The sequence below is a fragment of the Mixophyes fleayi genome, chromosome 4 (genome assembly GCF_038048845.1).
Source record: "Mixophyes fleayi isolate aMixFle1 chromosome 4, aMixFle1.hap1, whole genome shotgun sequence".
In the NCBI taxonomy this organism is placed as follows: Eukaryota; Metazoa; Chordata; class Amphibia; order Anura; family Limnodynastidae; genus Mixophyes; species Mixophyes fleayi.
This window is the reverse complement of record NC_134405.1, coordinates 318756846-318781910: the sequence shown is the minus strand read 5'-3', so window position 1 is coordinate 318781910 and position 25065 is coordinate 318756846. Positions and strand designations below refer to the sequence as shown.

At 40.1% G+C, this 25065-nt stretch overlaps 1 protein-coding gene across 4 annotated transcripts in view; it reads left to right on the top strand.

Moving 5' to 3' along the window:
• EBF1 (EBF transcription factor 1) overlaps positions 1–25065 on the top strand; it is a 276753-nt gene that overhangs the window by 9846 nt on the left and 241842 nt on the right. For all 4 annotated transcript variants that reach the window (XM_075210160.1, XM_075210158.1, XM_075210159.1 and 1 more), the window contains exons 5-6: positions 12118–12191; positions 20383–20451. In XM_075210160.1, the coding sequence (XP_075066261.1) occupies positions 12118–12191; positions 20383–20451 (143 nt within the window). The remainder of the gene's footprint in view (positions 1–12117; positions 12192–20382; positions 20452–25065) is intronic.

Sequence of the window (25065 nt, the reverse complement as noted above, 5' to 3'; positions counted from 1 at the left end):
ACATGGTACACTGAAACTAGAAAGTAATTAAGAGTTCTAGAATCATTCTGAATTCTATCCTCGTTAGGTTATACATCAGAATATTCCAAGATATGGTGAGATGTTGAAGATAGCACAATTTAATAGTAAAAATGTGCTAATGCTCTAAATTCTTTTTACTAGAGTTATAATTAATTCCACATAGATGTGTCAACCTCTCTACTAGTAATCCAGTTTGTGGCAGCAGTCAGCAAAACAGAATGTACAGTATTGTAAAACTAAACTCATGCATTATGACATCACCATAGACAGCTATACGGGACACAGGGTCTAGAGGAATGAATAGGGTTATGTTGATTTAAACTTTTTAAAATATAAGTATTTAAAAAACATGTGTATTATATTACAGATTTTTTTCCAACTTCCACTGAATAACATGTTGTTACCCTACTGCCAGGATTCCTATCTTAAAGTTAAAGCCTTATTTTTGATAAAGGTTTCATACTTTTGAATTAAACATTGTTGATACATATCCCAGCTGAACCTGCTGAGTGTAGAATTGGCACTTGGCAGACAACTTTCTATTGGTCACATCAAATTACTCCCAGCCAATGAGAAGTTTCCCTGGGAAAAGTTTGTAAAACTTCCTGTCAAATGAAAACAAATCTGTTATCTAATAATCTCTCTATTCCCGCAGCTACAACTAGTTACATTTTGCATAGGGCAGTGCCCAGATGGTGTCTCCTATTCTATATGGGGGTGCTGTCCAAAATTTACACTAGGAGGGCTGCAAATAATTTATAAAAATATGCTCACAGGCCATAACGTAATAAAATAATGATGTCATACATTAGCAGCAATAAAAGTTTGCTGGGAAGCTGATAGACACAAAAATCCCTTGGGATAGAGAAATTCGGGAACCTGTTCCATATTTTATCCCCTAAGGGCTATATGCAAAGGTCATGATCACACATTACGACCCATTGACACGGCAAAATGTCTGCGTGTGATGACATCCTACAGTGCACGTGTCTGCTAGTGAGAAGACTGTCAACCGGATGTTTAAACGCTGCTTTTATTTCAAAGTTTGAGGATTTATGCTGCTTTATTACAAATAAACCGTTGCACTGATATGAGACGTGAAGAGTCCCACGATCCTTCTGTCTCTTGTGTTTATAAATGCAATTCCGCCTTCTTCCCTTGCAATAGATGTTGCTTTAATAGTTGATATTTATATAACAGTGAATTAATACAAATAATGGCGTAAACAAAGCCACAATTTGCATGCATGATTAGGGTCGGTGTTTGGGAAAATGTATACTCATCATGGTGGAAAATGTGTTGTTTGGAGTCGGGGGGTGAAAACAAAGCTGAGGTTTTTGGAGAGGCTGCCTCAGCCAGATGGCCTAATGTATTTTTCAGTCTGGCATCCCAACTGCTCCCTCCTGTATTACATTCTGCCATTTGTTCCTAGATATTTACGCTAGAGCTGCTTCAAAAGTGAATGTTTCAACTACCTTAAAAATGAACATATTAGCAGAGATGTATTTTATTAATCCCATGTTGATATTCCGATTTTTACGCAGCCAGAGATTTCCTGACCACGTCGGCAAGGCGCCAGCACCAAATTACATGTATAGATCTGCGGATTTGTAGCCATTCGGGTTCAGGGTGCGGGCGTACTTAAACAACGTAGCGCAGACCGGCCGTAAATGCTGAATAATGAACGTAATTAATATGGGGATTTTTAAAGCTGGATGTGGTTTTAGTTGTTATACAGGGCACAGGCTTCCAAGGTAACTTAGTATTTCCCTATAAACCACAGATGGAGAATGTTAAATCTCAAAATGCATAGGTTTTCCGTCTGATCATAAATTCTTCTATAGGTGGTAGGGTGGCAGTGTGGTTAGTAATGCTGTCTTACAGAACGGATTCATTGGGGCCGACTCAATTTGGCCACAGCATTCTAACAATAACGCGGCACTAATAGTATTACCGGTAATATGGTAATTTGGACCCCGGACTGCAAGCACAAATCAGCGTAAAAATTACTGTAATAATGGTAATACTGCGCACTATTACCGTAGTAACAGTAATAGTGAGAAGGCCGCGTCCTAGAATAACGCGGACGAATTGAATTGGCCCCATTGGGTTTATTGTCAACCAGGGAGCTGATGGTCTTCTTACTAAGTGTAGAGTGCTACGCAATACATTGTAGTACATGTCCATGTAGTACATGTCCTATATACAGATATATATATATATATATATATATATATATATTGGACCCAATAGTAAATTGCTACGGAATTTGATGTCACTAAATAAATAAACGTTGACGTTGATGGGGATATATATATATATATATAAATATATATATTAAAGGCACAGTGCATTGTATATTGATTTTCAAGCCTATAATAGCCTCATTGTTGCTTTACTGTCCTATGTTTCTGTAAACATCAGTAAGTGTTCCTAACGGTAATATAATAGATGGTATATGAGCGCGGTACTGAGAACTGTGCTGATTCTCATGTATTTTATTTTGCTCCTAATTTTCAATCTCTTGGGTCCTGTTTTTCACACTCGCTGCAGTTCTGTTTTCCAGCGGGTAACTCGATCCCTCGTATTCTGTGAAGTGGGATTGCTGTGTGATAATTCTGTGTGGTTTTATTTTCCTTACAATGGGTGATGTCATCCCGTTCCACACTAGGTATAGTATGACATCACCCTACCAGGGCAGTGCAGAACTTGTCCTGGGGGGGAAACCTGGCTGCAGGAACTGCGAGCTGAACGCTTTCAAAAAAATAATCTTCGGTATTTAATGTGACTCTAATGAAAACCATCTCGGTTTAGGATTAAAGGTCCATCACGTTTGCATGGCCTCTCTTTACACCCACAACCACAGTTTTTAATTGCACACATGCTTGCAGTTATATGTTTTCAACACATTCAATGCGGCTACAGCTGCACATGTTTTTTTTTTGTTTTTTAAAAACATAATCATGATTTTTTTTTTATGTTTTATTGCATTAGATGTAATGGTAAGATTATCTAACCAACATAAGATAAGATTGATGTTTTTCCATGTGTTTTATTGAATTGGGTTCACAATATGTGCGGGTCTGTTGAGCTTCCACAACAGCTATATCTCACTTTGTGGTATCTTTTGCTCTGTTCACTGATAGGCCTGCCCCATAACCTCTGCATAGGCAAACCAAGGGGGGGGGGGGGGGGGGGGGGGTTCCTAGTGCCCGAAAACTCCCCTCCAAGCCTGGGGCACTGTATAATTGAGGTGACTGGACCCTGTCCCGGCTTCATATGGCTCTGCTTGAAAAGGGAGAGCTGTGTGCACCTAACAGTAGTGCATGCAGCATTGCCCATGCATATTATGGTGATAGGAAGAGATGGAGAGCAGCCAAGCACTGTCTAATATTATAGCCACGCCCCCATGCATGCTGGTCACACCCACTGGCGGCATGGTGTGGAAACCTCCCTCTTCAAATCCTGCGTTTGCCCCTGCTCTGGACTATACATAACATTATCAGCTAAATAATAATACATCTACCCAATGCTTTGTGGTATTGGGGACTATTTATTAAGCATTTTTTAAAGTTTAAATTGTACAGAAACAGCCGTTTCCACATGTTTAAGGCAAACGTTAGCCATTTACTAATAGGCTAACCGAAGTAACGCTCAATACCACCGTCCCCAGCTCTGTAAAGCTTACCTTTTGCAAGCTAGTTCATGCCATCCGAGGATGCCGCTAGCAGCTGTTATCCATGTCTACAGTAGACCTAGGGACAGGCATACGCAAGTAGCAAAGCCAGACAGAGAATCTGGATGTTGTCCTTCGTCGCACGGATCAACAAGCGGAGAAAGCTTATTATAGGGTCTTCGCTGGGAACGCCACTACTTGGAGGTGCTATCTCAGCATGGGCATAGTGGTAAATTGTTCTGAAATTACCTCCTTTAACACTGCAAAAATTAATGGGCTGAAATTGCGAATAATAATATGCCCACTAGTGAGAAGTGACGAGACTTTGAGGATGAGAGAGAGGAAAGGTTTGGAGATAACAATTGCAGCTTTACCGTGGCACTTATTCTTTTGTGTAAGAATGTATCCACTCACAGTACGTACAATAAAAGAACAACTATGCCCACTTTAATGCACCATTTGGATTGTGTCCCCCTGAAAGTTAGATAAGGAACACAGTTACTAAGACAACGCTAAAGCAGAAGAAAATGTACTTGCACCCATCTAGTTAACAAACCTACATGTAAATACTTATATCTTACATTTATACCTGGAATGTGACTTTTTACATGAATATTTGCCAATATCGCAGAATGTTTTGTGCCACTGACTTTTAATCGTTTTTCCAAGAAGAGGGATACAGAAGTAAAGAAACGGGGAGAAATTAACTTACCTTGCCGTTCTGGATGTGATACCTGCTCCAGGGGCAAACGCAGGATTTGTAGAGGGGGGTTTCCACACCACGCCGCCAGTGGGCGTGACTAGCATGCATGGGGGCTTGGCTGTAATTTTAGAGAGTGCTTGACTGCTCTCCAACTCTTCCTATCACCATAATATACATGGGTAATGCTGCGTGCACTACTGTTAGGTGCACGCAGCTCTCCCTTTTCAAGCAGAGCTGTGTGAAGCGGGAGCAGGGTCCAGCCACCTCAATTATACAGTGCACCAGGATTGTAGGGGGGTTTCCAGGCACTAGGAACCCCCCCCCCCCCCTCGGATTGCCTATGTGCTCAGTGACTGAGAACCATCGAATCGTCAAAGTGATTTTTTTTTTTTACAAAACAATAGTCAAATTCAAGGTGGCTCAACAGGCAGTTCACGCCGGGCCCCTCCGTCACTTCGGGGCCCCAAAACCCTTACCGTTGTACCCCCTGTATTCCCCTGATGGTGTCCCAGGTGATATACAAAGACACATTATCACCAAAGTACAAACTTTATGTTTATGTTCAAACAGAGTAAAATTGATAACTCTTTTATGTGGCTACAATTATGCACAATAGTCTAAATTCTAAATTTACTATTACATAATGACTTTTCACTTTACCCCTATGCTGCAAACAAAAGGTGGCTGTGTGTTCACTAATTAGCCGAAAAAGCTCTCCATAGACTATGGAGATTGAATCAACTAATTGAGTAGTTAGCGCTACACAAGCAACATGTGTCTCACAATTAAAATTGCACGTGATTAAACTGGTTGGAGATCACCTTGCGACTGCAAGTTACTTTGTGCAGCTACATATTGACATCAGTTATGCATCTGTCGCATATTAGTTCTGGGTGATTCTAAAAAAAATATATAAACCACAAAAAGCCTCCGAGTGTATTTGCTAAACTGCGGGTTTGAAAAAGTGGAGATGTTGCCTGTAGCAACCAATCAGATTCTAGTTATCATTTATTTAGTACATTCTACAAAATGACAGCTAGAATCTGATTGGTTGCTATGGGCAACATCTCCACTTTTTCAAACCCGCAGTTTAGTAAATATACCCCCAATGGCATTTTGAAAATAAGGCATAAAACATCCCTGGATGTATCTTTAAGTACATGTTAGTGCTGGTTTAGTCAGGCATTAAGACAGGAAGTCTAGGCCTGATCATATTATAGTCTATATGAAATTGAACTGCACATTATGAATATTAAAACAGGCACCTAAAGGACTAGAGACATATGTTAGAATATGTTGTACGTGCATTTTTGAAAGTTTAATACTGAAGCACGTGTCAATGATTTATTATTTCCTGCCCCTTGTAAAAATGTTTAAGGCGAAGGGAGATGAATTAGCGTAAAATGCAATGTGTTTCCTGATGTGCGTCAGCCCTTAACGCCGAAGTATCAATGATTTCTTAAAAACATAAATGTTGTAGCTAAATAAACCAATGCCACTCTTGTTTCCTTAATGTTTTGCGTACCGGTCATTTATATTTTCAAACACGTGTAATCTGCTGTCAGAGAGATTTTTGCTCCAAAGCTATTTTTAAACAAAAGTCAATAAATGATTCATTATACAGGAAAATGTGGCTTTTGGGACAGATCCTTCTCTTTCAGTAGTGCCCCTTGCATTTAATGCTTTAGTAGAGGTCATAAGAAGAAGCTATCCATAGCACCCTATGGTTGGGAGTTATGTAACAAATGTAGAAATTGCCCATTGCTATGGTCCATTCAGATGCCACAATAGTTACACACATTAATTTATCGCCTAAGTTCAGATTTCTAAAGCTTTAATAGACCACCACCGTAAAATAAAGAACTTAAACCTTTCTTACATATATTATGACTATGGAGCATAAATGGTTTTTCAAAAGGGTTTTTCTGCCCAGAGGTTTTGTTTGTCCTCATCACCATTTATTTATATAGCGCCACTAATTCTGCAGCGCTGTACAGAGAACTCACCCACATCAGTCCCTGCCCCATTGGGGCTTACAGTCTAAATTCCCTAACATACACACACACGGAGACAGACACACAGACTAGGGTCAATTTGTTAGCAGCCAATTAACCTACCAGTATGTTTTTGAAGTGTGGGAGGAAACCAGAGCACCCAGACATGAGAGAACATACAAACTCCACACAGATAAGACCATGGTCGGGAATTGAACTCATGACCCCTGTGCTGTAAGGCAGAAGTGCTAACCACTTAGCCACCATGCTGCCTACACTTGTTATTTTTTATTAACTCCTGCTTTACTGATTGGCTGGTATTTTGTAAAGGGAGCCATGATCCAGGATATAACTGGCGGTGAGATGCATGGACAGAGGGGGTTCTCTCTGGGGAGAGCCTAGGAGAGGGACAAGATCACTCAGATATAGGGAAGTACCGTTGATAGCTTTGAAGATCAGAGCGATCGAAAGTTTATTCTGGCAGATACGGCCATCATGGTTTGCAAAATGTCTTTCTGGAGATTCAACTATTTTATGGCTGTAAATGTAGAGATGGAGATATGGCAGAATAATATGCTGTGAGAACAGTCAGACGCAGAGGAACTGATTGTATCATGTGCAGAAAATACAGCTTGATGGAAAAAAAACAGATTAAAGCGGAAAGAGCCTCTCATTAGTCATTTCAGGGCTTATGTCATATCTATGACATACTGCAGTTTTGGAGGCCTAGATTATGATAACCAATGTACAATTACATTTTACACAATCCTTTCTTGCAGCACAGGTCAGAGCAGTAACTCCTCGTTATGTATTAGAGCTATGACAGATGATGAGGGTGCAAGCGCTATTGTCACACTTGCTCCACTTGCTTATCGCTCATCATTTTTCCAAAATGATCTGCCCTGTAATCCTGTATCCTGTAGTATGTTTCCCTGTACCTCTGTAAACTGCTCTATGATCCTTGTAACGTCCGTGGGTTATAAATATGTAAACAACAAAAATTAAAGGGCCTAAGTGATAATTCTGCTTTTTATGCCACTTCTCAAAAATGTAATCAATATGAATAAAAGGAGTAGTATTTCAAGCTGTTTAAATGTACTGCGTCATACGCTCAGATCTCCGAGCCTTCGTTTACGGCCTCCACCTCCTCCCTGCTTTATTGTCAGATTTGTTATATGTTGCAATGTTTTAACTTATTACTGAGATTAAGGGTAGTGTGCGGCCATTTAAAGGTTAAATGTGGCTCTTGAAGTATATCAGGTTGTCTATCACTGGCCTAGATAAACATTCAACCCTACTTTGAAGCAGAGTCAGAGTCAGGCCATTCGCATATAGGACCTCATTTAGAGTTGGACGCACAGTCCGTTTAAGAAGTGTAGGAGTGGGAGTGGGCCGCAGCTTGGTAGGGTATTACGAGTTGCAAGCAAACCCAGTTGCGTCCCACTGTTAATACCCTATGGAGCTGCGAGCAGTTCCTGCAGCTAGCTAACCGCTTGCACCACCTAATTCCTGCCGCACAGCTTTAGCCCTGTTTTGACGTGTGTTGCGTCTGCGCTTCACTGCGACTAGGATACATTTACATGGTCACGCCTTCACAAATCCGCGTTCCTCCCATTCTCTCGTAGTGAGTCGCAAGCTGTCGCAAGTGTTAATTGTGTCCAGGATGCAGGTGGATTTGGAGCTTTCTGCACATGCGTGGTAGTGTTTTTTTGTTGGATGCGCTTAAAACGGACTTTGCATCCGACTCTAAATGAGGTCCATAGTGTCCGCCGTTAGTCTGGTCCAGAATTTCTTTTATTTTCACCTGCCTAGTACACAATGCTCTATTTAAAATAATTTTATTCAAAACTGACAGGTTTAATTATTTATTTACACTAAATAGGAAAATGACGGAGTCTGAATGTCGGGGACCCGGGTACTCCCCTCACCCCATCTCCTGCCACTGCAAGACAGCGCTTCTGATACTTTGTCGCAGCTAATCACGCGTCAGTCACCCAATCAGCCGCGATATTCAAAAAAGTATCAGCAGCAGCTGTGAGACCCCTCGGACCCCCCTTGTTTTATTTGATTAAATGAGGTTTACTATATAAAAAAAAAAGTCTTACAATATTTGGTATGAAAGAACGATATATGTGCACGCTGGAAAATCAATTAAAGATCTAAGCAAATTATAAAGCTGGATCCTCATCAGCATCACAGTTAACTTTTAATTTGGCAGAATGGGCCCTTTAAAAAGCAGAGTAGCAGGGGGTGGCTGGCTCCCCCGCTTCTCCAACCCGTCTGCATCATTAACTTTCGCAGTGAACTTGACTTGCCATCTCCTTGTGAGCCCGTCTGACACTGTAATTCCATGATTTCCCATCGTGCAGCAAACATCTGATACATATGCCAGTCTGTAGTGGATTGAGGCCCAGACGTGTTACAGGTTCATGTTTCTACCATGCTCTGATGTCTGAATTGAAAGGAAAATTGCACGTGTCTTGTCGGTAGTCTGACTTGGCTGTGGGATCAGGAGGTGTACGCTAAGCTGAGAAGCCATGACAGAAATGTCAGCGCGTTCCCTCTCTGTCTGCTCCAGGTACATTGTTCTTTAACAACAAATGTTTAATAAGATGCTGGCTGAGGAAGCTTAACATAGCGATCAAATGCCACTCGCTTGGGAAAGAGATACCAATTATTACTACAATCCTCTTGTACAACATTCAGACCGAGCAGGAACACTAAGAACACGGAGGACGTTTCACTGTCATCCAAGCTGAGAGATGACAATACCTCTTTAATGTGTAACCTTTATAATAGGGAGTGTGCTTGCTGAAACATTATGAGGCGACTTAACGTAGTCATGCTCAATTGGAGTTGCATGGGGTTGCAGAGTAGAGCAGAACTCCATATAGGTGTAATGAACGTACAACTGGTCTAGACAACCGTAGCAGGGATTAGTCTGGGACTCATGATTGTTGGAAAAGTGGTTCAGGAATGACTGAAGTGCTTGGCATGGCCTTTCAGACTGGGTTGTGCACCTCTTGGGTTTATTGGGCGTCCCTAATTTTGTTCTAACGTTTCTCCGGAATGTTTTTTCCACTTGATTAACAAGAAGTGTGAAGTGTGCTAATTATTTATTATCCTATTAGTGTATTTTTTTTCCTATCTAAAAGAGCCCAAAACAGGACTAAGAAAAAGAGTCCTAGCTATATCAAATATTTGATCGCACATATGCACGGGGAAATGGGTGAAAACTAATGTATGCTTCAGTGATAAATTACTACCTCGTTTTCATACGTTGTGATTTTACCAATACAATCTATTGTACTAGTAACAGACATTAACGCATGAGAAATAGGCTATGCTTCATCCGAGTTTTAATGAGCATTTTAGGCATTCGTTAGCAACAGCAGATAGGTGTGAACAAGCCCTAACACGTGTCTTGGTTACAAGTCACCTAGCATGATAATTTCCAATATACAAACTCATTGTTAGTCATTGTCATTAATCCCAGAATTCCAGGATAATGTCAGTACTATATGGATAATGTATAGCCTCCTGTATATTATAACGATATAAGTCAGCAAGGAGTCTTGTGACCATATACAGGCACAAGGTGACTTCTAATAGCCATTTTCATTGACAGAAGGGTGCACATCCTTCCTTATAATTAACAAGATTTCCTAATGAACTCTGAAGTGATGACATCTCACCATTTATAAGTTGTGACATCAGAACTTACCATTTATAAGCTGTGACATCAGACCTCAACCATTTATACGCAGTGACATCAGAATTTACCATTTATAAGCTGTGACATCAGAATTTACCATTTATAAGTGACATCAATGCTCAACTTTTCTATAGATATTATTTAAAGGAATAATATGACTGTACGTTAGACTTACCAACCCTCAAATCATAAAATGAAAATCTCCTCCACTCTAACCTTAAATCATTTTGCAGTTCATGGTCTATATTTGTTATAGGAAGTTGCAAAGTACTTTTTGATGTCCATCCTGTTACAGACAACCCAATTTCCCCTGTCCAAGTTAATAATAGTTTTGCCCACATAGTGCTTTGTCTTACCTGTGATCAGGTTATTTTGATTGTTGTGTCCATTGTTTTTTGAGGTTACTGTGTTTGTGGAAAGCTTTGATATATAGCGACAACTGTTCATTTTTTGTCTTACTGATCACTATGCTAAAGGTTAAAGGTCAGACTACTGTATGTGCGGGTCCTGGCATTAAACCTGGTTTTGATCATAACAATAAATATTTAGTTTGAAAACCACGAGAAGTCCAAAAAACATGTTATTATCATGTAGCGTGTAAAAGAGACGGTGTGCGATTACCCGCTGGTGAAATGTGGCTGGGGAATTCTAACATTTACATAATCCCTGTACTTTTCAAAGTTTTGAGGAATTTGTGGAAATGCATCCACCCAAAAATTTCTTTTTAAACTTCATTGTTTTTTATTTTTTACATCATGTATGAATATTGTTGTTTTTTTTTTACACATTATAAATTCAATTAGAGCTGAATAATTTCTGTGTATGTACATTATACAGCAATGACCCAGTAAGGTTTGGAGCCATAGAGGGTTATGGCGGTAGAGGGGGGCGCACAGAAAAAGTAACCCAGGGGAGCACATAAAGTAAACCCCACACAGGACTTTAGAGACTCTTTTATATAAGTCATTTAACATCAGTAATATGCTTCCAGCTAGTACAAGAAGACAGGATGAAGGTGTACTCTGCATATGCACACAGTGGATGCAGATAGTTTCTGGGCTGAACCAATATTAACTCACCAAAGACTAGTGACATCACTGAGCATGAGACACTTTAGGACAGTACCTAGGCTGAAATTTGGTTCAGTCCACAAAATGTCTCTTAGGGCAGCCATTTTAAAGGAGACCTCAAAAGTCTTGAAATAAAACCTTACATACCTAGTGTTTGGTGCACCTGTTGGGATCTCCAGTGGGTGTAACAATACCACGCCACTCTCCATTCTTCTCTTTGAATTTTGCCTGCTTGAAAAAAGCCAAGTAGTTTTCAGTGCCAGATTTAAGAGAATTCATCGGGAGGGGCATTGACAACTGCTCAACTTGTTTCAAACAAGCCCTAGTGGTAAGAGGCTAGAATGCAGGCTGTGACGGACACCTTGAGGAAGCGAACAGGGACACAGCTGGTCATTTAGCGTTCAGTTTCCCCTTTAACTTTTGTACTCCGTTTTGGGGGAGTTATCCTTTAACAGGATAAGTGGAAATAAGTTATTTTTACTTCATTTGGAACCCAAAAGGAAGTGTAGTGTGGATATTATGGCCTGAGAAAACTTCGACTCCCTGTTAGGAACTTTATGCAAACTCCTTTTTATATTCATTTTTTGTTTTTACATATACCATGCAATTCTGATATATCTGCCAATTTTCAAGTGTGGTCAAATTTTGCTTCTGCTTTTCTAGCTTAATTTGCTTATCCCTGTTCATAATATGTGGAGCCCTTAAGTAGCAACACCCCCTCCCCTCAACTTCCAATTCTTGATGTTGTTTGAAAATGCATTTTTTCCCTAACAATATGTCAGTAAAACAGATAGCTGTTAGTAAGCACAGAGAGCATTTGAAAACTGTATTAAGTGGGTTGCATGACTGATATATGGTCGATCTGCATATAAAAAAGAAGTTTTACCTTGTTATTTCTAAACTACAGTCTCAGTTACTTACATTTTCTCTTCTTCCAGGCCATCATATATGAAGGACAGGACAAGAACCCAGAAATGTGTCGAGTTCTTCTCACACACGAGATCATGTGCAGGTAAGATGTACCTCACAGTCTACCTGTCACCTGCAGACAGGTGTAGTCAGCTTCTAGGCTGAGCCAATATTAAGCCTTCCCTATAGAGGTGAGAGCCTGAATATTGGTTCAGACCATAAAATGTGTAGGACACAGGTAACCGTTCAATTCAATGCTCAACAATTATTGTAGAACAAAGTTTATTTGGGTTACATGGATGAAAAGAGACCTAGTAAATGTATATCAGCCCTGCATTCATTATATACCAAGCATCTAATTTACATGGACTGTACTATTTTATTGGTGGGAAAAACATTTAACGTCAATTATTAAATTCAATTGGGGTTATTGTAATTGGAAAATAAGTGGGAAAAGCAGGAGTGCTATATTGTCAGCATAAAGGAGCTGGTATGCAACCAGTATATAGTACAGTGATTTACCTTCCAGGGTTCATGTATACAACTATTGGTAGGTATTAAAGTGTGATGAACATTCAGTACAATACTGGTGTCCGTTAAACTGGATTCATCTCTCCATAACGTTTGTCGTTATATATTCCCATTGATGATTTTAATTTTTTGATTAGATCTACTATTATCACATATGCGTTATATTACACCCACTGTCACATGCAGACTTGATGCATGTGTGAATCTAATCATGCTGCCATTAATTTCATTACTCTAAGGGGGGGATTTAGTTATGTCGCGAGTAACGCGGCGCTAAATCTTTTACCGCTAGTACGGTAATTTCAACCCTGCTTTCTGGGAGCTGCTATCAAAAAGCCTGCGTTTAAATTACCGTATTAACGGTAACTACACGCACTATCACCGTAATGTCGGTAATAGTGCGCAGGCCGCATTACTTTTTACAGTAGCGCGGCCAATTGAATTCCCCCCTTAAAGTGATAGTAATAATGGTAATAGTGCGCGCAATTACTGTTAATACAGTAATTGCAGCGCCTGATATAGCAAGAAGCAGGGTTAATATTACCGTATTAGCGGTAATAGATTTAGCGCTGCGTTACTCACGGCAGAATTGAATTCCCCCCTAAAAGTGTTTGTAAACTACTCAGACGTTTTAAAAATAATCAGACATTTGCCTAGAAATAAATAATTGACTTTCTATTCTAAAACATAGAGACAAGGCCGTTTTGTTATTTTTTTTTTAAATAAAGTTTTATAACCAATAAAAAAAAGAATAAAAAGGCTGAGGGCTGAAGTAAAGAGAGACCATATAAAACCACAGAATGCTACGGAATCTATCTCCGCCCTCTCATTAGCATAATGGAGCCACTGGCTTTAGACTGGAAATGACAGAAAGAGAGGAGGCAAAAAAAAGACCAATCAAATAAGTAAACAAAGGAACGCATTCCAGGAGCAAATTGATAGAATGCTTAAAATGCTCAGTGTTAATACCTTGACACAACTTTATTACCTTCCTTGTTAAATTCTTCACGATACTTAAATAAAATAACCACACACACACAGTATGTATATTTGGTAAGGGGTCGCAGTTTATTAATGACATTTTTTGAACTGTCATGGCGGCGAGAGCAACGCAGTCAGCTAACAACTAATCTTGAAACCAATACAGTTGTAAACCTCACTTACCACTGTTCTAAGACTTTACGAGTCCCAAGTCTTTACATTGGCCGGAGCTAAACGTGGCGTCATCGCTACTGCCCCCCTCTGGACTCACAATAACACGCCCGCTCAAGGCGCGCCAAGGGACCCCCCGCCCAGGAGGACCAAGAGTCGGGTTGCTGCGAAAGGGTCAGCAATGTGCGGCCATTAAACGGCAGCTCCTTCGATAAGTCACTGACTGCACCGCTCTCCTACCAAACTGCGCCTTGTCATAAGAAAAAGAATTAAACAGGAACATAAATACAACTGTTCAGGGCGGGTTGGGGGTATCCGCAGACCAGGAACCAAGAGAGAGCCAGCCCACTCCCCCAGTGTGATTTATCTCTTTATCAGCCCCTCCCCCTTCTAACTACAATTGGCTGGCAATGATAATAACTAATTAATTGCCCTCAGCTTAAGGCTTCATTTTAACAAACCATACTTGCCCACTGTCCCGGAATGTCCGGGAGACTTCCGAATCCCGGGAGAGCAGGCAAGTCTCCCGCATCCTGCCCGTCGGGAGCCAAGATGCCGCTTTTTGCGGGGAATTGCATCATTTTGGCAACGCCCCCCGCGACATAATGACTATTCTGTCACATGGGCGGAGTCAAAGTGACGCAAATCGCAGTACCCCATCCCCTCCCACCCTTCCACCACTCCCCCTTTCCCCCTCCCTGGGATCTCCTGCAGGTCAACTATACAAAGTTAACAAGTATGTGCTATACATGTATTTTTTGTACGTACAATTGCATATGACAATGTTAAAATATATGCAATGGTGCACTCTTAAATCTTTAAATAAGTGTTGCATGTACATATTTGTTACCTATACGCACATATATAATCAGATAAGGGGGATCCTGTACATAAGCACAGCCTAGGCTCACACAATGCACACGGCTGCAGTATAGATGGACAGGATCGGATTTGATTGATGGGCACTTAGCACCCACTCCTGAACACACACTCATACACCCACTCGGACGCATACCTTTCTCTCTCCTACTGGTGTGATAAGCATTGTTTATCATCTTGTTGGGTGACTTTACAGATGCTATGGATTTTTCCGTTTATAAATACAAAGGAGAGGAGAGGAAAAAAAAAATCACAGCTCGCAGCAGGGGAATCATGAAGTAGTTGAAGGCAAATTATGCTATTTGTACAGTATACTTTAGACAGAAAAGCCATATTTAAAATGTCAGGCAGCTAATACCAGAGATTACCATTTTCCCCGCTGCCTGCAGACTGGTAAAAGATGCTGTTTATTTACTTGGCGGCCAGGCATTAAACAAAGCTTCCACCGCTGTGCGGCCAACATTATTTGTTTAACCTTTTCAGCGCTGCAAAAATGCCAATCAACGGCATGAATGGTTTAGGCAGCCGGAATAACTACGTTTCTTTCAGAGCAGACCAGTCGTATCTACATAAAACCACAATGATACGTGTAAAGCATAAAATAAAGATTTGTACAGGGTAGACCTTTGCTCGGCTATGGTTCTTCTTACCAAACTGTTTAGCGGGTGTACCCATAATCCTCCCTTTATTGATCAAGACTAACTCATTTACTATTTTACACGTTAATAGTATTATTTTATACTTATCCTCAATTCATGTTTTCTTAGTTAATGTTTTATTGTATTTTCGTACATTAAATCACAGGAGAAGGAACATCTCTTGAACATATTTTCACAGCTTACATCTGACATCAATTGCAACACATTGATTACATCCATCAAAGGGGGAGCAGATTTGCCTCCAATACTTTGAGCGTTAGAGAATTATATCTAAGGGCAAGGGGGAGCGGGGGGGGAACAGGACATTGGGCTGTTAGTATAGAAATGAGCAGGGCTGTGTGAGAGGGGCGACCGCCCAGGGCGCAGTGCTGAAGGGGGGCGCAGTATATGAATATTTTTGGTTAACTTGGTTAAAATTGAAGCCTGGGGGGTGCGGCAGTTTTTTTTCTAGCCCCGTGTGCTAACATTTAAAGTTACGGGTCTGGGATTGAGTTAGGTAGAGGGGGTATTGTCAATTCCATTTTTAAATAATAGAGTTTTGTTTATAGACAGCATTAAAGTAATTAAAGAAAATTACGTAATATATTTTACTCCGGGGCTCGGCAGCCTATTATGAGTTTTTTAAAGGGAAAATAATGCAGGTAGCCCAGTGACTCAGCTCAAGGTAGCCCACTATGGGATGCCCGCAGATGCCCCTTGCCCTCCAGCCCAGCCAGCCCTTGTGTCTTACTGCTGGTCAGGTGCTGGGGCAAGTTATTATTTTAAGAAGATTTGAGTTCTCCTTTAAGAACCCCTGGTCTAATCATCTTCCTTTTTATACTAATACAATAATAATAATATTATCCCTTTACCTGCATTCAATGCCAGCGACTAATGATTCAGAGGGGGCCCTGGGCTGCATACTGGTTTGACCCCTCCCCCTCTGTTTATAAAAAAATAAATGGGCGAGAGCCTAGGCTGCCTAATGGATGATTTGGCTACAGGAAGGGGCATAACAAAAGTTAAATAAATAAAACCGTAAATATTTCAGGAGCAAGCGGGTAATTTACTTTATAGGTGTATACATTTGGAATATAATTATCATGGTTGCTGGACCAATGCATTATTATTACAACTAAAATGTATTTTTATGTAAGTGCCACTATGATTTTTAATTATAACACAATGCAGAAAGTATAATAGAGCGCTACCTGATTGACCATTAATTGGCCAAATTGGTAACATCGTTCTCAGTTTTGGGATTTTGATATGGGTCAGGAAGTCTCACATCCTCCTCCAGAGAATGAGAGGTGTATTAGAACGATATCAGAGGATGATGGGGAAATGCTGATTTTGCACAAGAGGTACAAATGGAGCTTTGGTTATAAGCATAAAATTAGAGTCTGCTCACCATTAATCAGCCCACCTAATTGCTATGCAGGACCATTTGCCATATGGTGTGAGAGACAGCCCGCTCCCCCTAAGATGAAATCCCGTCTAACCAGACATGAAATAGTGAAAGGCCTCTGTTTTGAAATAGCTTGTTTTAGAGATTTAATCCCTAAACAACTTTCTGCAGGGCTTTCTGTCAAGACTAACAGCGCAATAAAGCTTTGCATTTATATGACAAAAGGAGCAAATTTATGGGGCTCTAAAACAATACTGTGGGTAGCGCCGTGAATTCAGATGTGAAGCGGGTTCCAGGTTTGAGATGATTGGCTGGTTAACAGCTAACCCGTAAGAAGTATCCAGCAGGTCCGGTAGACTTTATTCTTGTGGACACTAAACAGAACCGAGCTATGAAGTTTTACCCCTAAGTATCTCGTAGTTCCTCTCTTGCACAAATCTTTTAGCCCTTTGTCCTAATAATTTACAGTCAAAATTAAATCAACGTAATAAAATTGAGGTTTGAGTTTCTTCCAAGTCATGATCTGGGCACTTGGGGCCTGATATACAGACCAACGTACAGACGCCCCATCTGCGGATGAGCGGAGATGCCTCAGCACAACTTGTGCTTCCACGTTTGTATTTTGAGTAGCACAACTAGAGTATAGATGTGATAATCATCATCAACAAAACGTCATTTTGTCGTGGGGGGGGGGCGGGCCAAAATGACCCGATTCACCGTGAATCGCGGCATTTTGATGAGTGAGTTCCGTATGCGGGATACTTGCCCGCTCACCCGGGAGTCCGGGAGACCTACCTGAATTTCGGGAGTCTCCCGGACATTCCGGGAGAGTTGGCAAGTATGGTATATGGATTTCTAAATTCGGATGAAAAGTTATGTGCACACGCATGGTGTAATTTGTGCTCCATGCTGCATGTTTGCATCACACAAATGCAGTTATGTGCAACTTTATATTAGGCCCTTAAAGAGCAAGTACAGCCAGTATTTGACTGTATTGTGCATTAAAGGCCGTGTATTACTAAGCTGAGTAGTACAAATTAAAAAAATTCAAATGTGTATACTTAACTAAACATGTCCATCATACTTTGATTCACTCCTTTGCAGCAGGTTGCCAGGTTAGGAGAGAGGTGCTTCTTGGTTTGAGCTAGCAGAGGGTGAGTGACAGGCTTGCCTACTTGCTCTCCAGAAATGTACTGTCTGGATTGGTGGCGTGGTACAACGGAGGATGGCCAATGATGTCACAGAGACGTAACTGATGGAAATTTAAGCTTTTTGACCTGTTTCATATCATATTAGGACAGTGAGGGAGATAAAACACTATTAAACTTGGGACAAAAGCTTGTGTCTTCATTATTAGCTTATTAATAAAGGTCACTAGCATTTTTGCAATTCCTAGATGTTGCCAGTGTCCGACGGCAGACTAATGTTCATGGAAGATCCTCAGTGTAATTATATGTACCTCTTCACCTCATTGTAAAAACAAACACACTGCAATTTGTGGTAGCGTTCATCAAGTTTGCAGCCTCTGAACTTTGCAGGGAGATGAAAAACATAGACCGGTTGCTTCCAAATGCCAGGCGCCAGCCCCTGTTACTACACAGTGGGTACTATATTCCTCATTTCCCGGATAAACACCCCTGTGATTGTGCCATAGAAGGATGTGGCCACCTTCACAGTCAGTGTGCCACACGTGGCTCCGCTCTGTAGGAGTTGCCCACATTCTGTGAGAGATGCGGGACGGGCATAGAGATGACTTTGTCGGACTCTGCAAGGTACAGAGTGGCATTGGCCAAGCTGGCAGGAGATGGCTGCGGTGAGAAGCAGGATTCCTGCAGTGTCACGGCAAGACTCGCAGAGGCCTAAACTGCGTTTGTTTAAAGCATTATTTATTATATGTCAGAACCTTTCCACTTTTCAAGCCACCAGGACAAATGACTTTCCTAAATTACTGCTCTATTAAAGCACGCTGTGTGTATGGTTTTATTTCACCGTAAAGATTAATGAAATATGCAGTAGTCTCAGCCTTTCCCAGTGGCAAAAGGCAGCCCTTTTTAGGCTGAATTACCCTGTTATATATAAACTATTTAAGAGATGAATGGACAAGGGGTTTTACTATGCAAAACTCATAAATCTATATTTCTTATTTTAGCCATTATTCTAGTTATTGATGATTTCCTTTCCAGCAACAAAAAGTGAAGCTTTTTGTGAGAAATACTCTTTATTTTAAATATTACTGTTATTTTACTGATTGTGCTTCTTTAGTTAGTTTAACATTTTACTGATCATTTATGAAGATTTTTTTTAATTGTCATTGGTTTTAACTTAACAGGGATTGATCACCTCATTGCAAGCTATATTGATGAACTGCAAGCTTGATTTGCATGGGAATGAATCTGTCACACATTATTCCAATATTGCAGCATTTTAATATAATAGTGAAAGAAGATCACGTTTGCTATCATCCACAGCAACCAATCAAACATTAGCTTACATTAGTCTGACTATACTAGACTGCTTAAAGCTGATTTATGATTGGTTGTTAAAGGTTACAGCACATCATCGCACCAATTTGAATCTTGTTAATATAGATAAGCTTCGTAAAGGAATAAGCTTCTAGTGATCTGTATAGAATAATTGACGGTAAACCTGGTAGCTGCTGGCTTGGAAAAGTGAAGATGTTGCCTATAGCAACCAATCAGATTCTAGCTGCCATTCTGTAGAATGTACTAAATAAATGATAAATAGAATCTGATTGGTTGCTATAGGCAACATCTTCACTTTTCCAAACTTTTTTTTGATAAATTTACCCCCAAGACTCCAAGAAAGTAATATTTGGGTATCAGGCTTAACTTAGGAATGGAGAAGTAATTTTTGGATGGCATAAACCTTTAACTGCACTAGAAAAATAACTGCTACAATTTGATTGGTCGCTGTGAGTTATCGTATGTTTGCACACATAACCATGCACCGATTTTCATCAAGGTCCCCCAAACATTTGGTGAAGTGGGCCTTACTTTATCATATATTAATGTCACCTAGTGATGCTGCAAAACTCTTTATGGAAAAGGTAAACTCAAAACAGAACCTATGTTTTTTAATTAGTGTGTTTATTATTCCCACAATAATAAGGTTATATACATAGGAACTATTAGTAAAATAATATATTTTGATCATTTTTAGCTTTTAGAACAAAAGAAAAAGAACATAAGTTAAGATGTGAAAGTTATATGAAAAAAATCTAAAAAGACCTAGGGGTATGTTTACTAAATTGCGGGTTTGAAAATGTGGAAATGTTGTCTATAGCAACCAATCAGATTCTAGCTGTCATTTTGTACAATGTACTAAATAAATGACAGCTAGAATCTGATTGGTTGCTATAGTCAAACTCCACTTTTTCAAACCCGCAGTTTAGTAAATATAGTAATATACCCCATAAACTCTGTGTTTTAGGGCACAGTTTGGGCATTTCCCTGTGCCGTTATAAGACCTAATAAGCCGCCAACTGTGCTGAAGGAGGTTAATGTTAGTAATTAGCCCCCATGCGGTCTAACACGTTTGCTGACACTTTCCAAGGTAGCCAGAATCCAGTTACCGTTGCAGAGATTTGATCCCGCTGTCTCAGTGAGGCTGATTTTGCAGCATACTCGTTATACTAAAACCCCCTCTTGTTTTCTCCTTGTCCACAGCCGCTGTTGTGATAAGAAAAGCTGCGGGAACCGAAACGAGACTCCCTCCGATCCGGTGATTATTGACAGGTTGGAACTGCCTTTATTTTTTCCCATTTCTAAACCTCATTTCAATGAAACATCTGCCCCGTGCCGCTTCTCGGAGCGGGCATTGTGCTCGTGAAGGCAGCAGTGACGTTTAGGTGCAGCATATTGCAGTTGGCATTAGAAGGGAAAGCGCTCAACCATACAACACCTTACCTGCCCTTTATAACATCTGTTCCGTAATTTAGCACACTGCTTAATTGCTGTTCAAACTTCATAAAGGTTACTAAACCAATTGCAGGAAAGTTCTGTAACCCATAGCAACCAATCAGTCATTAGTCTATCTTGCGCTAGACTGATCAAAGCTGGTACATGCCATAAGTTACAGCACATTAGAATATAAGCTTTACTTTACATCCAATAAATCTGTGGCATTCTATTATATTCAGATTTGACTGGTTACCTTTATAGACTATGCATAGCAACTATCACGTTATATGTTTGTTAATTAATGAGTTAAGCAACTAGCAAATTGTATCTATATTATTACTATATCTAAATGTACAGTGTATTTGTTGTGGTTATATGGGCGCTGCTGCTTTCACGATGAAGTAAAAAACATTCGTTGCCAACGCTAGGGGGAGGGAGCCATTTTGTGCACTCAACCAATATTCACGAGAATGAAACCTTAACTGGCTAGGAACCAGTACTGGTCATGCATCACGAAGACTGGTTATACATCCTGATTATAAAGAGCCTCACTGAGTTCTTTGATATGCTGAGGCTGCATTGAACATCGCTTCAGCAAACAAAATGGCTGCCTCCCCTGTGAGAAGGTAGTAGGCACGTAGAGTGTAAGGTATAGTGGGTTAAAAATGTTTGACAGGATTAGATCTCAATCAGCCCTGTTTATGTCTCTGTATACGTGCGTATGTCCTTATGAACGCATGGCATTGGATATTTGATCTTGTTTGCGTTACCTCAGCCATTCTAATCACATTGATGCTCCGCCCTCTGTTGTAATAGTCTCTCAGACGCATTTGTACTGTGCAGTTGATGCTTTGTGGCAGGGTGGTCCCACAATAATCCCCCCACAAGACACTGAGGACTTCTCTACTTGAGCACAGGGGGATGGAAGCCTGTCCTTATAAAGTCATTTGTGCTTAAGCAGGGACGGACTTAAAGGGGCATATTCAATTGTTGGCGGTTTCCGCCACGTAAAAAGTATTACCGTACCGTTATTACGGTAATACTAGCCGGATTTCAGCTCGCAGCTCCCTGAGCCGCGAGCTACAATCCAGTGTGAAAAGTACCGTAATAACGGTATTTACGCGCACTATTACCGTAATGATGGTAATAGTGCGCAGGGCGCGTTACTTTTGGCTGTAAAGCCAACAATTGAATATGCCCCAAAATCTTCTTTGTTAGCACAGTTAACATTTTTTATCATAAACGATTAAATATAAATCCCTCATGACTAATTATTATATAACTGGTTTAATAAAGCTGTTCAATCCAGTAGTTCTTTGTTCCTTGTCTAGAGCTGGTTTTGGAACATGAAGTGGGTGTAGAGTGTTGACTCGTTCTTTAAACAAGATTATACTGTTGGTCCAAGGGGCGCTGATCATTTCCATTCATTTAAAGCAGCGTTTCTCAGTTCCACGTATCTACAGCAGCAGGTCATGTTTTAAGGATTTACTTCTAACTTAGTCAAATGGATTTACTCAATTGTTTATGACTTAAGGGAATCCTGAACATATGACATGTTACCAGTATTTGGAGACTGTAGTTGACTTAATGCAATGAATAAATCCAGGTGTTGTAAGACTACAGTACCTATTGTCCTCAATCAGCCCTGTGCTGGATGAAGTAATGGGAGTAATTGGTGACATTAATGATTTGGAATATTTTTTAATCTTAAATCTTTTGCCAGCCTTGCCCAATATAAAATATGTTGTGTTAATGTTTGGAGGTATCTTGTAACTTGTGTTCATGGTCTAATCACACAGTGCAAGCCAACAATGGTAATTAATAACATATAAACGAGATTTTCTTCAATTTTTTTGTTAGATTTACTAGACATTATTAAGTTAACAAATGCCTTTTTCAAAGGGAAATCTAAATATCTTTTTTAAAAATTTTAATTTTATTTCTGATTTTTATTTTATTTTTAATTATGTATTTGGATGTTTTATTTCTTGGCTTTGGCTGATATCTGTTACGTATTTGTGCTCAGAAGCCATTCTTACCTTTATGACGAAAATCAATTTTCACTGTTTTCTTTGTCTATTTTTAACGTTGGACTAAATGTTTCTTAAAGGTGACACATTAATCCTGGCATTGTGTGATTTACAGATTGGAATGTGATATTATATTATGAATATAAGAAGCTGCTACAAATGTAGGATGATACCCTATGTGATATACCAGGGAATAACCATAGGAATATAAACTCTAATTCCTGCGGCTTCTGTAATCAGGAGTATTCCATCCTGGGCTATCTATCTGCTGATTCTCATACCATAGCATGAGGCATTCTTACAGCCTTTGTCGCAGGCTCGTCCATGATGGAGATGTCTTCACATCCAGCTGCCAGGGTGACTACTCAATCATGGTGGACTCAGTCTTTAATGTCCCTGTGTGGACATGGTCACCTGGAGTTCTGTTGTGTTGGAGGGAGAGGGACTCTGGGCGTATCTGTAGGGATCGGACCTTAGAGTTCAGTCATTAAAGACCTCTGAACCTTGGATGTCCGCCAAAAAAAATTATATTTACTTTATCTGGTCAACCTAATCTCATCAATCTAATATCCATTTATTCTCATAGTGTATAAATGTGTTGTAGCTACTTGTAAGAAGTTGGACGCTCAGTTTTGGCTTAAACATTCCCTTACAACCACATAAAGGGCTCACTGTGTATGTTCTCGTAAACCTTACATCAACCTTAGAATTCTAAACATTTGCATGCAAATAAACACACGGAGACATGTATAAGTTATTAAAAAATTGCCTGAGCTTTTATTATAATTTTAACTTTAACTAAACCTATGATGGCGGAGAAAGGGCCCTGCAAAACAACTCTCAAGCTGATAACACAAAATCACAAGTGGACTGGCGCACACCGCCGTACGTCCACCACCACGGGGAACAAATCCCATCATAACTTGCGCTGAGTTGGCGTCAGAGTGACTGCCCCTTTAAAACTCATGCTGCCCTCCCTCACCGAGCCGGACAGGGACCCTCCTCACCGAAGGGCCAAAAAGGGAGTTACTGGTGCCTCAAAGGGGGGCAGTGACCTACGACAACTACCTGTGCGCCCACAAATCAGCCGCTGAACGCAGTGCCTTCCTACCGCAACATTAACCCAGAAATACTCGCAACTAGGAGTGGGTGGGTGGGATCTCGTGCTGTGGAATGAGGCAGAACAAGAAGTACAGCCTACAATACCAATCAAGGTCCTTCCCACTGGAGCACACATTGGTCGGGCCAAAACCTATGTTAATCCCTTCAGGTAAGATTTCAGCTTACTACAAACCCTGTCGCCCTTTAAGTGCATTCGTCCTATGTAGCCTCACTTGTCATTAATGAGTAAAACAAACAGTTCAATTGAATAGGAATGTGACTCTTTTGTTTTTTTGTATGTTGGCTACTTTATAACCTCACCTAATACGATTAAGTTGCTATAGTACCCAGATATTCCCGTACAATTACCTTAATATGTTGCATTCACACAAGCCACGGTAGCTACCTTGATGCACTCCCAGGTTATTAAAGAGACTAGGCAGCTTGCGAACAAATTTCCATTTTTTTTCTTGCTAGCCGCAATGAACTAGATGTTGGCAATTAATTAGCAAGCCATTGACACTGACAACGCTTTCCTTAATAAATACATTGTAAATGAGTTTGTGGACCTCTATATTCATGTATGTGCACGGAATATATTAGAGGGTAAGAAGCAGAATGGGTCTGTCCAAAGGTTCTTTTTTTTTCCCCTTTTCCCAATGGCCCTGAAAGTTTATGGAATGTGTCTGTCATCGGGTAGGAATGGGCTGTGTAAGGAACTAATCTGTGAAAAACTCCCCAGAGGAAATGGTCTCAACTGGAAGCAAAACCATTTTATCCCTATTTAAACATGCAAACTTTTCCAAATTATTTATATATTAAAAAAGAGTATTTAGAAGTACAACCTTTAAATAAAATACATTTAGACTTTAGGATCCCTGTTCACAAGCACCGAAACCACTCACACATATATATATATATATATATATATATATATATATATATATATATATATATTTCAGATGACGATTTTGTTTGAAAAAAACCTCTAATGTAATAATTATATGTGTTTTGTGTGATTAGTGCACGCTCACACACTGCATTGGACGGGAGAAACTTGACTCAGCAGAGGTGTAATTAGCGCAGTCCGTGTATTTTTCTTTTTAAGGATTGTGTTACTCCAGTTACATTAACATGCCTTCTATTGTTGCTGCTCTGCTTTTTTTCCCAGTAGAATACTTATAAAAACTCTTTCAGGGGTGTCTGGAATTGTAGGAAAGAATGTTTTATAGTGATAGCAATGCTGCCAGACCTGACAATAGACAAAAGTGGCTGAGAAAAGGCTATATATATATATATATATATATATATATATATA